The following is a 15,140-nucleotide window of genomic DNA, read 5'->3' on the forward strand; positions in this document are numbered from 1 at the left end:
ACAGTTTACATTTGACAGTGCAAGTGAAATTTGCTCAGTGTAGCTGTATCTTGTGCTTCGTGAATAAATAAATGAATAAATAAATTCCCAGTCAGGAATAAGTCCCTGCAGTTTGTCGGTTTTATTTAAAGTTCACCCTGTATAGCATTAATTACTGGTAAAATAAAACATTAACATTTTATTGCTGCTGTTAACAAATAGACTTCACCTCATTTGTTATCAGTTTCAGCATTACTGTCATCATCTATCACAGGTTCACATTAAAAAGAACTAGTCGTAATTACAATTTTCATGCACTGTTGTTTAAAAACTGGAATTTGAGCATTTCCCATCATCGCCAATAAATACTACATACACTTCAAAAATATATTTTATTTCCCCAACCAATAAATACTGCACACACTCTAAAAATACTGCACACTGTCATTGCCTGTACTTACGTGCTATAATAATAAATCATCATCATCATCATTTCCCAACTCCAGTTTCCCGGGTGTGGTGTACAAGCGCTCGCCATCTCCTTCTGTTTTCATACATCTTCTGTTCCAGTACATTCTCCCATTTGTGTCCTCTCTCCTCCACATCTGATCTTACAGTCTCCATCCAACATTTTCTTGGTCTTCCCTGTTGTCTTCTTCCTACAAGATTAAGGTCAAAATATTTTCTGGCAGGTCTTTCCCTGTTCATTCTCATTATGTGCCCATACCACTGAAGTCTGCGTTTCTTTGACACTAGTAATACGAACCTCAATACCAGCTACTTTCCTATTCATTTCTGATCTTGTCCTTTGTGGTAGTTTGGTTCCTGGTTCTAATGAATCTCATTTCAGTTGCTTGAATTCTACTGAGGTCTTTGTTTAGTAGGGTTACATGTCTCTAAACCGTACATGAGGATTGTCACGAAGTAAGTGTGGTACATGATTGTTTTTGCTTTTTGTGGTATTTTGCAGTCCCAGAGAAGATTTCTGACTTGACTGTAGAAGTTTGATCCTTTCTGTGTCCTGCTGAGTATTTCCTGCCTAACAGTGTTGTTTTTCGAGATTGTGTTCCGAGGTACTTGAAGTGGGAAGCTGATTCGATTTTTGCTCCTTCCAGAAATATATTTGAGCTTGTTCCTTCCCTGTTAATGGTCATTTCCACTGTCTTTGTTTTGCTCATCTTCAGTCTAAAATTTTTGAATGTGTTGTTCCATCCATTAAGTTTCTTCTGAACTTCAGCTTCTGTCTCTCCCCATAAAAGCACATCATCAGCAAATACCAGGGCGTTTGGTTCACTGTCCATTTTCTTGACAGATTTGATGACCTTGTCCATTACTGTTACAAACAGGAGTGGTGACAGAGCACATCCATGTTGGACACCTCTCTTTGTTTCAAACCATTTCGATCGTCCTTTGCCTATCTGGACACAGCTGTAGCACTTCTGGTATAGCATCTTGACTTTGTCAGTTAAGCACCTTGGCACCTTTAGGTCTTCCAGACATTCCCATATCTTGTTTCGAGGATCACTATCATATGCTTTTTCAATGTCCACAAATGCAATCACAAGATTTCTTCCGTATTCCCAGTACTTTTCTGTCAGCATTTTTACTGCAAAGATATGATCCACAGTACTTCAACCTTTCCTGAACCCGTGTTGTTCCTCCTCAAGCAAAGGTTCCACTATCTTCTTCTTAAGTCTCATTTCTATGATCTTTTCCAGCAGCTTCCGTGAGTGTGAGAACAGCATGATGCCTCTGTAATTTCCACATTTCCATCGGTTGCCCTTTTTGAACAGTGGGATGATGACTCCTTTACTGCAATCTTCTGGGATTTTGTTTCTTTCCCAAATCACTGATAACACTATATAGCCAATTCAAGCCTGGTATTCCAGCTATCTTTATCATGTCTGAGATGAGAACATCAAAGCCTGGGGACTTCCCATTTCGCATGCTCTTTAGTGCTGTTTCTACCTCAAGCCATGTTAATGGGTATTTGTTGTTTTTGGCTTCATCTACACTACAGTCATTGGTGATGGTGTTGCCCTCATCTCCATTTAACAACATGTTGAAGTACTTCTTCATTTCATCCCTGATCCCTTCCTCTGTTTGTATTAAGCTACCATCATCTGTTTCCAGTGCAAGGATGTTTATATATTCATTTCTTCTCAAGTTCGATATTCTTCCATCCGAGGCTTGTTGTAGGTTTGAAAGCAGTATATTCCTACTCAACTGTTGACTTGCTAGGCCTTACACAGGTGAGGATTTTCTTTCTGGGTTTACTCACTTAGCCTTTGAAGATTCCTCTTCTCCACAAGGCAGTGGTGTCCTCTTCTAATTATCCCCAGGGAGGATGGATTTTCTCATCCGCCATCTCTGCCAAAGATGCCGTTAAGGTCTTCGCCTGTAACCCTGGGCATGGGTTCCATGTTATACCCCGTGTTGCTGGGTCCCTGTCTGAACTTAGCCATCTTTTCACACCGGCCTACTGATGTGGAGGGTGCCCACCCCCACAGCGTGGATGCGCCAGTCAAGAATTACTCAAGTGGAGAACAGGGAAGGTGACCCTCTCTCCCTTGAGCCGGGTTAATGGTTGCGTATGATGCCCTTTTTAAATGTACGATTTTCTTTGTCACACCGACCTGGATAGGTGTTAAGGTGACGATAGGATAGGAAAGACGTACAGTATATCATTTATTCAGAACATACTAATGTACATGTCCTGTGAATATGAACTTCGTATCTCTAGTCTTTCAGGATGTTCTGGTTTTTATGAACATGAGTGTATAAGTCCACTGGAGTCCTGCAGCCTTGATTATTTCTATGGCTGCTTCATTTATTGCACAATTTTTCCGATCTTCATCTTTTTAACTGCCCATTCCACCTCCCTCATTGCAATGTCTGATTCCCTCTCAGTTACTTCTTCTATTCCTGCTGCCTGGATATCTTCTCCACATGTCTGATTTCTCATGTTCAGCAATTCACTGAAATACCCTTTCTTCACCGCAAGTCCTGTGTTCATCAGATCGTACAGTTTCTTATAATTCCAAATAATAATTTTTTCCCACAGTTCAAATCTTCCTTTACTTCCTAAGTAAATGTTTTCCAACTTTTCTTGGGGTACTAATTTTTTGCAAATTCTGTTTGCATCCATATATCGGGCTCTTGCACTCTTAAAATTATTCCATTCCTGTTTAACCCTTTCCCGCCCATATTAAAATGCATGTTTTCCTCAGAATTAAAGCAATTCTTTTCAGCCATCATTAATGCAGACATTTATAAAAATGTATATTGTACAAAAGTTTTTTCTGGGAAATTAAATTGAAAATGTTTTCATCAAATATAAGGGAGAAATACTCTAATGCTGTACTACTCACAGGAAGAGAATGGCAAGGTCCTACCTCTTCAGTAAAGTCCGCCGGTTCGACGTAAGACAATGTATTTGTCCACTGAAAGTTAGGCCTACAATCTATGTCATCACGCATGTGTATGTCGTCATTTCCTGAAATATCGTCACTTTCATTTTCACTTTCCACGTCACTGAGTTCCTACTAACAGTTTCATAGTCAGAATTATCATTCACCAAACGTTCAATGTCGTTATCGCGCGTCGACATGTTTGTTTACAATATGTCACTGCCTTCCGTATTTCGTGTTCTAATACTCCTGCTAAGGTTTTAAAAGAAGAAAACTTATCTTTGGTCTCTAGGAAGTGCACATGCTAGTAACAGTAATTTATATTTGTCTATTGGCCGATAGATGGCTCATACATGTGACTACAAGTACAAGTACGCTTTACTACGCTATGGGCGGGAGGCCCTAAGCTTTCGCGCTACACATTACTACGCTATGGGCGGGAGAGGGTTAAGATGACTACTATCTGTATTTGGTATCAGTTTTTGTAATTCGTTCCTAAACTCTTCCTGAACCACCTTTTCCTTCAATCTCCAAACTCTAATCTTTCTTTCTCTTCTTCCTTGTAGTTTTGTGACCTTGCCTATTTTCAACTTTGCCCTCACTGCTCTGTGGTCACCCCCAAAGGCTTCCTCGGGCACAGCTGTAATAAATCTGTAAGATCTTTCCGATGTCCTTTTTCTACTAATATGTAATCAATCGACGTTTTAGTTCATCTTTCTCTCCATCCATACCTGGTAATGTCCTGGTTATTTTTCTTCCTGAACCATGTGTTTCCTGTTATTAGTTGGTTCCTCTGGCAGAAGTCCATTAACATACCACATTCTTTATTCTTGTTGCATATCAATATCGCCCCAGGATCTCTTCTCAGTCTCTGTCTTCCCACTTGTGCATTCAGATCTCCCATTATATTAACTTCCTTGTCTTCTGTGTATTTTTCCATTTTTTCAAGGAATTGTTCTGTATTTTCTTCTTTATTTCCATTTTGTGGAGCATATACTTGGAATAGATTGCGTGTTCCTGCCTCAAACTGTATCCATGCTATGATCATTCTGTCATTCATCTTCTTCACCTCCTCCACATATTCCAGGACATTCTGTCTAATGATCATTCTTACTCTGTTTACTGCATCCTGTCCTTCATTGTAAAACAAGCCTATACCTTTCTTCAATTTTCTTTCCTTTCTTCCTCTCCATTTTGTTTCACTAGGATGGCTGTGTCCTTCTCTTTCATGAACTCTATCAGCTCTTCGACGTCTGTCAGGGTTAGAAAGTTGACTGTCCCAGTTCGGATATATAGTACTGTGATACTGGTCGCCGACTTATTACAGCTTCCCCAGTACCTGAAGAACTGTACGTCACCTGCAGGATACGTCCTAGCATTTTCCAAGGCTGCACAATATTTTCATTCATTTCTAGGGTGTTATTACAATGGGTTTACCACTCCCAAAGGCATTTTGGAGCTGCTACCGGCAGGTGTTGAGGCTGCTCGTAGTATGGAGTATAGACACCTTCTGCAGCCGCCTCTGGGGACAGATGTTGCTTGATGGGTTCCAGTGTCATTTCCTGTTCCATCACCCTACCTAAGACAACTCATTCGCCCAAAGCCATTGGTCCTCTTAGGGGGTCAAGTTATTTCTCGCCACACAACACTCGGCGCAGAGTCGCTGGCTGTATGGTCTATTCTATTACCGTAGCGGACTGAACTGGCCCGACCACCATATCACTGTATTATCTGGCAAAATTTGAAAATGTGTAGGTGAGTTTTTCACAGAACTATTGAAGATTGTCTACATGCATGTACACAGCAGACAGCGTGATATGCTTGAGGGAGTGTACCTCTAGTCCACATGTTAGTGGCAGGGGTGCCATTTTCCTCATCTCTATCATCAATTTACTGTATGTGGGAAGCAATAAATCACCAGTAAACTCTGCATTATCACCGTCACCACTCAGGTGTTTGGGATTAGCTTCACCATCTGCAAAATCTGATCCTCCTCTTTCTTCTAGCTGGTCACATAATCTACTTTAGCTAGGATTTGTTTCATTTGTATTTTGGGCCTGGACAAATTATATTCACTTAATAAATTATTATAAATGTCTCACTTGTTTATTCCTTTGTAATATTTAGATTATAAATGCTTACTAACCTGAATATAAACTACACATTATGCTAACAAACACGGCAGAATTGCTTAAACATATAATAACTTTGAAGTTCAACCACAATTATTAACTAGACTGTGCTAGACTCCACCATAACAGAATATAAAAATACTTGAAAGTATGGATATATAAACTTCATGGTTTTGATCCGTATTGTGATCACAATAATAAATAAATTTATGTCATAATGGTCCACCTTTTCAATACTATATTATGCAATGCTTACATTACATTTTTAATCAAGGAACTAGTTTCGGCCTTGGCTGGCCATCATCAGCCTTAATATAAAACTGCACAAACACATCTAATGACTAAAACAAATGTATGAACATACACAAATGATGTTAAAAGGTATTAAAAGCATCTGGGATGAACTATGTGCACAACACGTAAAATATGATGAAATTAAAATCAGGCTCTAAAATTTTTAGATGCGCTGCATCATGTTAAAATATTCCATTAGTGCTTCTTGTTAAAAATCATGAAAATGCTGAAAAGTGCCTCTGTTGGAAATTGTTAATGGTCGAATCAAGGATGGCACACTAAGATATGATTAAATTGCTGGCATGTTCTTAGATTGCAGCTGGTAGAGATTAGCAATTCAATGCAGTGTCCACAAAGTTAATGTGAATGAATGATAGTCAAAAATTAATAAATTAAAGGAGAGAGAATGCTAATTGAATGGCACAGGTTATATGAAACTTACCTTTCGTTGCGGCATCTGGTGCCTCATACTAACGAGGAGGAGTTGAGATTGTGAGATTCAAAGAAAAGGGGGAGGGCGGGGCAAGGAGAGAACGGAGAAAAGGAAAGTGGAGAGAGGAGAAGGGGGATAAAGGCGGAGCCGAAGGATGTGGGAAAACAGATGGCTGCTGAGGAAAGGCGCTGTGAATAGTATGAACAATTGAATTACGACTTTTTGGTTTGACGTTTCTAAAAATAGGAATTAGAAGGTCAAACACGATATTTGGCTTTTCTGATATGTCATTAAGATTATAATTTGCGTTAAAATATTGACATGTATGAAGCACCTTTCTATAATGTTAAGGAGGGGTCCTTTGTTGATTTTGAGAATTTCCCTACCTTGTTTTATGTCTGTGAATTTGTGAATATAGTCATGCATATGCTGTCCTACAGCCGAAAATTTATTGGCCGAGATTTACTTGGATTTTTTGGAACACGCCAAAATTGATAACTTTGACAACATCCTTTTCTGAGCAAGATACGTAGGTGGCACCATAGCAATTATCAATGAGAGCATAACAGACACTGCTACCACTCTCATTAATCTAAATAACATTGATCCGCATATAAAATTCTCACTTGAATCCCAAATTGGACAGAAAATTAATTTCTTAGACTTAACTATTATCAGGCACCTGGGCTCCTTAAGATATGAGATTTTCAGGAAACCTACCCAAACCATCACTACAATCCATCAAGATTCTTCACACCCTCAAATTCACAAACGAGCAACATACAACAGCATGGTGTACCGAGCATTCAGTGTTCGAATGTCAAAAAGAGACCTCAAAAATGAGTTGAACACTATTCGTAATATTACTCATTCTAATGGATACAATGGTTTCTCTATTGAAAGAATAATCAGTACATATAAATATCTCCCCTCAACCACTTTGAAAACAGATAAACACAACAACTCCTCTTTTTTTTTACCTTTATGTTCAACGAACAAATTTACAAAGACACTAACATCTTTAAACATGATGTAAAAGTAGTTTTCAAAACCAATAATACGAATGCAGAAGCCTTACATAATGCCACAGCCATAAGTTCTATAGTTTTTCAAATCAGGTGTATACAGGATTATTTGTGAAACCTGTATAGAATCTCTATGATGTGGAAAGTTGTTGTAGAATATTTTATTTGTAAACTTTTTTTTTTTTTGTATACTTACTGTATGTTGTGGAGTATTGTGGTAGAATATTTTGTTCATATTCCATTTAGCTACCTAACCTGTATGGTGTAAAATATTTTGTAGTATGTTTTATTTGTATTCCCTTTATCTACTTAAGTAACTACTAGATTATAAATTATTGTTCTGTAATAGCTGGAACAGTCCAGAAAAGGTTGTGATGCAGAGTTTTAGAATAGGGTGTGTTGGCTCCTGTCGGTTGTGGATTCTAGAAATATGTCCTTACTAATTCTGGAAAATGTAAAGTTCGCGATTAGTGTCCGTATATGTTCGGGAATATCGTATAAACATCGCGACTGGATAAAGAGTTGTGATTGGTGAATCTGGGTGGCGATAGGCAAGCTCCTGTGCTCTGATTGGTCACTCGGTAATTGCACCAAGGCCAGACTTCCCTTCTTAAATGAGCGAGGCAGGATTTCGTGGTCTTTCGTTCTCTTGTTAGTCCAAAGTTTTGACGCAGGACGGCGACTCCTCGCTCCCGGGATGGACTACCTTGGGGTAAGCACTCTCGATTTCAGTTCCACCTTAAATTATATTTAATGTTCGCTGGCATTTTCATATAGGAGTTTTCCCTACTCGCCACTCAATTACTTCAGATGCCTTAGCTTTTCAGCTGGACATGCCTGTTTGCTTTCAAGGCGTTCCCCTTTCCTTGTTTTGCTAAACACGTAATTTGTAGATTAATTTATTTCCCTCGGGGTTTGCCTCTAGTAAGTCTGTGTCACTTGATGCACGCTAGTTTCCACTGCCCCGCATCAGAAGTTTTTTTGGTGTGGGAGCAAGTTGAACTGGCCTCTGCGCCAAGTTTAGATATTTCTGATTTCCCCCTATTTCAGTTATGTTTCTCAGATGTTATAGAAAGCACTGTTACTTTCATTCTAAATTGTATTTGTATCTTGTGTGCCTTCTTACCTTCAGAAACGTATTGTAGAACTTGGATTATGCTAAGATATTTCTGGTTGACTTCTTGGGCTAATACCAAAGCTCTTGTCAAACCACATCTAATCTTGTATTCGTAAATTATGTGATTGGATTGTTTGGATAGATGAATTTTGTTCAAAACTTACTTTGTAATGTTCATTTTGAAAATAATAATTTTGAAAACAAGAGATCACCGTTGATGTTTCTGGAAACCCGCAACCTTCGCATCTCTATGGCCTTTGGTAGGTTTCCCAGCCCCCGTTCCACGTTCCTTGTTTATAGTCGTCAAGTTGCCTAACCTGATATTTGTTTGTGTGTATTAGGCGCAGTTCATCTGATGTTTATTGCGTGCCTAGGGCTTAAAGTACCGTGTAATTTGATTTATTTTCCTCCCTTTCAACTGTGTATCGTATAACCGCTGAAATACCGGTTACAGTTTGCAACAATTGTAATTCTTCTTACGTTGGACAGACTGGGAGGAGCTTTAATATAAGGTACTCAGGACACGTTAATGCCCTGAAGTACAATAAATGTTCAACTGTGGGACAGCATATGCATGACTATAATCACAAATTCACAGACATAAAACAAGATATGGAAATTCTCAAAATCATCAACAAAGGACCCCTCCTTAACATTATAGAAAACTGCTTCATACATATAAATCAATATTTTAACGCAAATTATAATCTTAATGACATATCAGAAAGCCCAAATATCGTGTTTGACCTTCTAATTCTCATTTTTTGAAACGTCAAACCAAAAAGTCGTAATTTAACTGTTCATACTATTCACAGCGCCTTTCCTCATCAGCCATCTGTTTTCCCACATCCTTCGGCTCCGCCTTTATCCCCCTTCTCCTCTCTCCACTTTCCTTTTCTCCGTTCTCTCGTTGTCCCGTCCTCCCCCTTTTCTTTGAATCTCACAATCTCAACTCCTCCCCGTTAGTATGAGGCACTACGTGCCGCAACGAAAGGTAAGTTTCATATAACCTGTGTCATTTGATTAGCACACTCTCTCCTTTTAGTTTATTATTTTTGGCCATCATTTATAACTCCATGGACACCGTATTGAATTGCTAATCTCTACCAGCTGCAATCTAAGAACGTACCAGCTATTTAATCATATTTGTGTGCTGTCCTTGATTCAGCCATTGACAATTTCCAACAGAGGCACTTTTCAGCATTTTCATGATATTTTAACAAGAAGCACTAATCAAACATTTTAACATGATGCAACACATCTAAGAATTTTAGAGCCTGATTTTAATTTCATCATATTTTACGTGTTGTGCACATAGTTCATCCCAGATGCTTTTAATACCTTTTAACGTCATTTGTGTATGTTTATACATTTGCTTTAGTCATTAGATGTTTTTGTACAATTTTTTTTATTAAGGCTGATGATGGCCAGCCAAGGCCGATATAGTGTTGAAAAAGTGGACCATTACGATGTAAGTTTAGTTATTATTACTTAAAAGTATGGGTTAGTTTTTCACATATTGAGATCGGAACTATGGTTGATAGTCAGTAATTCTCTACTTTACATTTGTAGGAATTCAAAATACGACAAGTTGGTAGATTGATATTGCCGTTGGAGAGTTGATTAGATGGTTGGCTATTGCTGAGGTAACTTAAAATGATTACCATTTTATCTTTTTTAAAAATATTTCTCCTTTTGTTTTCAGAGTTATAGCATGGCAAGATTATACTCGGAGATAATGCGTGCTTGTCTTATCAGTCTGAATGATGTGCTAGGTACAAGTGAGGAATCTCAATGGGGAGCCTTCACGTTCCTTAAGGTTCCTCCCATTCTCCGTCAGCTTCATTTTACGGCCCGAGGTATTTAACCATTTGTTTTCATTATTATTATTATTATTATTATTATTATTCCCTATATGAAAAAACTTAATACCTTAATGATGAAGCCTTAACAGTTAAACTCTGAACAAAATCCTTATTGACTAATGATGAACTTCTTTTCAGTATATTGAAGCACAAAATATGACTTTTATAACACTAATACATATTAGTAAAAAATCATATTAATAACAGAATCCTCAGATTCTATCATATCACTTTTAAACATGAGTAAATATATGTATGATATTTTTACATTGTGTAAACTTGTCATTGATTGTGATTGGGTGATAATATGATCAAGTGTGAAAAATTATACACGGTAAATGTTAAAGTCAGTTATTGATACTTCAATATCTATAAAAATGTTTTCTGTATATCTCTGGTACTCATTACCAGGCACTTTCCCAAATCCATTATTCTCAAAACAGCATTCCTAATGGATTTTTTTTTCAACAATGACTTCATGTCCAAATCCATTTTTTCCAATAGCTACAATTCCCTTTTCTTTTTTCTTTTTCTTTTTTTCTTTTTTTTTCACAAGTGGCTTTACGTCGCACCGACACAGATAGGTCCTATGGCAATGATGGTATATGCAACCTCTCCAAAGGGTAAGGTTACAATTAATAGGTTTAAAGAAGAGAAAATGTTTGCTACCGTAATGCTTTCACCAAAAGTACTGTACACTAGGCATGTCAACATGTACGAAATTAAATTTGCAAGCACATTAATCACAGGAAATAAACAAACAGTTTAACCAACATGACTATTAAGAAAGGATAACCGGGAAGCGGCTGGGAACCATATCCAGGCGGTGGAAGGTATTGGTAACACTGAAGAAGCGAAGTCAATGTAATCCTAAACTTTACTTAACAAGTTAGATTCGATTTCATATATAAAGCAATAACCAAGATACAATTAAAATAATGACGGCATAATTTCAACAACCATTACAATTTACATGAGGGTAGCATTTAGTAATTAAATTTATTTTACACCGGAACATCACACATGACGTTCCACTGTCGTGGCGTTACCTTTAAAAACCCAAAACAGTTCGAAATAAATAAAGGAAGGTAACGTTATACTAAAGTGAAGAGATACATCTAAGGAGGAAAAATAATTTACGTATAATCATGGAGCAGAGCATCTTCAGTGGGTAGCCCCCTCAAAAACACTTCTGAGAAAGGGTACCCGACCTAAAGATGAATATTCCATGATGAAGCGGAATGAATGAGATAGTCCCGAGAAAAATATTACTGATAAGGATTACTTCGAAAGGCGTATAACAATTAATTTACAAAACAACAAACGGGAACTATCTCTTGACAAAGTGAGGCGACTTACCGAAACGGCTAAGTCATAATTATAACATTTGGAAGCAGAAGGAAACACGGGTACGCTCCGGCAAGATAAATTAAAAATGAAACACTACATCTGAAACTGAATACCAGAAAAGTTAAAAAATAATAATCAGTGCTTACCGGATGGTGGGGCCCAGAAGACCCGTACCTTGGAAGGTGACCGTTCCCTTCAGTGGTCAAACAGAAAAGACGCCCTCGCAGAGCAAGGCTCCAGCGACAACGCTTCTCCCCGGAAATTATGAAATATTACCACGGCCAATGAGCGTACGATGTTTTCCTTCACCTACCAATCACATTTCCTTTTATTTTCTCCAATAGGAGCGCAGAAAAAATAGTGCTGACAAAGAACATTTAGGAAGCCCTTAGAAATTACGAAATTTGTGCAACTTTACGAAACCGGAAATCTCCCACGCCGATGTGGCGCGTGTGGTACAGGATGCACCAGAATTACAATGACAATCAAATAATTTTAAAATCATATCGACTTCAAACAAATTAAACAATTCCAAAATTCACATACTGAGGAAAACCAAAACAAACAATTGAATAAATCCTTTACATACATAATTTATCGCCGTCTTCCGAGTCCAAATAATCAAATCCCAATAATCACAACATACTCCCCCCCTTTAATTTGGAGCACAGCTCCAAAAATAAAAATTTTATTCACAATTTTAGCAGTCCAATTCCTGCATAGTTTAGAAAATAACAAAACACCTTAAAAAAAAAACGCTGAAAATAAAGGACATATAACAATGTTCATTGAAACAGAAAGCACATAAAATATACACTAAAGAGATTTTTAAAAAAATTCTTTTTTTTGTTCTTAAGTTCATAAAACACCACACTGAAATAATTTTCTTTAAAAAAAATGAAACGTTCACTGAAAAAAAATTTAACACAAAATAAGAGACATCTTTTGAATTGAGTTCTTGGTTTTTCTGTTTTATTTACACTGTAGCACCACGAGTTCTTGCTGTTGATGTGACTGACGACGCGGCCACTGTCTTCAGCCTCTACATTACAGTTCGAACTGGGTGACTGCGCACAGCCTAGCACGACTGGCGTCATTGGCATATCTGGTTACAGCGCTGTAAATTGACATGTCCAAGTATAGGTGATATCACGTGCCACTAATGGCCACGTCAGTGTATGTCTGGTAACTATTCAGAATCTTGGCATGGGATGATGGTCACCACCATGCAGACGGTTCCCTCTTGGACTAGGGACGTCAAGTTGTCAGGCAGGAACAGTAATTGTCATCTGTACCTCAGGTCACTGGAATGCAGTGCAGAACGGCAGGGCCCAAGACATAACGTACCTCTCCACTAGGCACGACAGCAGAAATGGGGATGGTATCCCCCTCCGGCCACTGCAACAGAAATTTACCCGCAGCAGACAGGGAATATGAAGCTAAAGCCACCCTGGTGGACAAGAGCTTGGAGGCACCTAACCGGTGTCTCCTCGACCTTCATTTGGGAGGTTCCCCCACAGGTTTGGGACTATCTTAGCCCCCCCATTCCGGCAAGCACTATGGATAACTTAAGATGAAATTTAGGAAATAGTTTAAAGAAACTCAAAAACTTTGCCGGAGCTTACCCTGATTTCACAATTTGACAATAATCCCTAGTTACGAAGATCATAATTCTACCCCACAATACATACTAAATTATATCTAACGTGATCATAAATGACCTTTCCATTACAACTAAAGAGACTAAACTAAATCATAAACTATAAAACCCGAAAAATTGTGCGCACTAATTAAAAATTTGCTTACAACTAATTCCTTATCACTACCCCAAAACAAAATAGTTTCTAAAGTATTATCTCATAACTAGGGAATTTTTATCTGAGATAAATGCACACGGCTGATCCTCTTTCTTTCAGGATCACTGACTAACAATGATACAGGGGTTAAAAATTTCAAAATTGTGCAGGGACCTCGAAATCTGGGGGATAACTTGCTTATTACATGGTCCGCAGCACTACTAATGGGATGAGTCTTTACATAGACCTGGTCACCCACAGACAGATTGTGCGGTCTTCGCCCGTGATTATAGTTACGTTGAACTTTAGCGTAATAAACCTTCAAATTTTTACGCGCACGATGCCAAGCAGCACGGATCGTTTCTGGATTAGCGACATCAGGCAGGAGATCGTTAATGGACCACAGATTAGAAAGTGGAGAATTAGGGGTGAACGCTAGCATCAATGAAGCAGGAGTTTGCTTGTGACTTTCATGAACAGCAGTATTGAAAGCAAATGATAGCCAATTAAGTGAAGAATCCCACTTTGAGTGGTCAGAAGAATGGTATGCAATAAGAGCAGATCTTAGGTTCCGATTAACTCTTTCAGCATAATTAGGCCTGGGATAATAAGGTGTTGTAGTCACATGAGAGATAGATAGATCAAAACAGAAATTACGGAATTGCACAGATGTAAAAGCTCTAGCATTATCACTCACCAAAAATTGACAGGGTCCAAATGAAGCAAAGATCTGTTTTAAGCAAGAAATAGTAGTACTAGCATTAGCCATGCGAGTAGGGAACAGCCATGTAAAACGCGAGAACGCATCAACACACACAAGTATGAAACGATGGCCGGTCCGCGAACGCGGAAATGGTCCAATGTAGTCGATAAATAGTCTCTCCATTGGGCGAGAAGCTTGCTCAGATGACAACAGACCAAGGCGGGTATTAGGAGCGGGTTTACTGATGTTACAGGTTTTGCAAGATTTGACCATTGTGCGAATTTCACCATCCATAGATTTCCAAATGAAATGCTTACGAATTTTCTCCCTAGTTTTAAATACACCAAGGTGTCCGCCAACAGGGGATTCATGGAAATATTTGAAAAGAGCAGGGACTAGATTAGAAGGTACAACAATTTTGGGGTCTCTGCGCCCACGAGCAGGACAACACAGAACACCATTTTTGAGGGCATACGGTTTGACATGTTCACCAGATTTAATTCTGTCAATAATACCCTTGAATTCAGGATCGTCTTCCTGATGTTTAGAGATATCTTTGAAAAGGACAGGGGAATTGGTCAAAACCACATTAACAAAGGCCGAAACTTGTTCAGGAGAGGGATCAGCGGATTCTAATTGAGGATCAGAACTGTCAGGGTAGAACATTCTACTAAGAGTGTCGGCAATGATATTTTGAGTTCCACGAATGTGACGAGCTTCAAATTGAAAAGCTGAGATGCGTACTGCCCAACGCGCAAGACGACCAGTTCTTCTTGGCTTGGCCAGTACCCAACTCAATGCCTGATTGTCTGTTTCAAGATCAAAAGGTAGATGTTCAAGATACATTCTAAATTTCTCCAAGGAGAAAACAACAGCTAAGGCTTCCAACTCATATATAGAATAGTTGCGTTCAGCAGGATTTAGACTACGGGAAGCATAAGAGATAGGACGACGTCCATCTTCAAATTCCTGAAGGAGAACACCAGATATACCTGTAGATGAGGCATCGGTTTGAAGAATGAAACGTTTAGAAAAA

General features: G+C 38.5%; 1 protein-coding gene across 1 annotated transcript in view; it reads left to right on the plus strand.

The window, feature by feature from the left end:
- MED24 (mediator complex subunit 24) overlaps positions 1-15,140 on the plus strand; it is a 359,234-nt gene that overhangs the window by 123,059 nt on the left and 221,035 nt on the right. The window contains exon 8 of the mRNA XM_067142734.2: positions 10,096-10,249. Coding sequence (XP_066998835.1) covers positions 10,096-10,249 — 154 coding nt within the window. The remainder of the gene's footprint in view (positions 1-10,095; positions 10,250-15,140) is intronic.

This window comes from Anabrus simplex, chromosome 3, assembly GCF_040414725.1.
Source record: "Anabrus simplex isolate iqAnaSimp1 chromosome 3, ASM4041472v1, whole genome shotgun sequence".
NCBI lineage: Eukaryota > Metazoa > Arthropoda > Insecta > Orthoptera > Tettigoniidae > Anabrus > Anabrus simplex.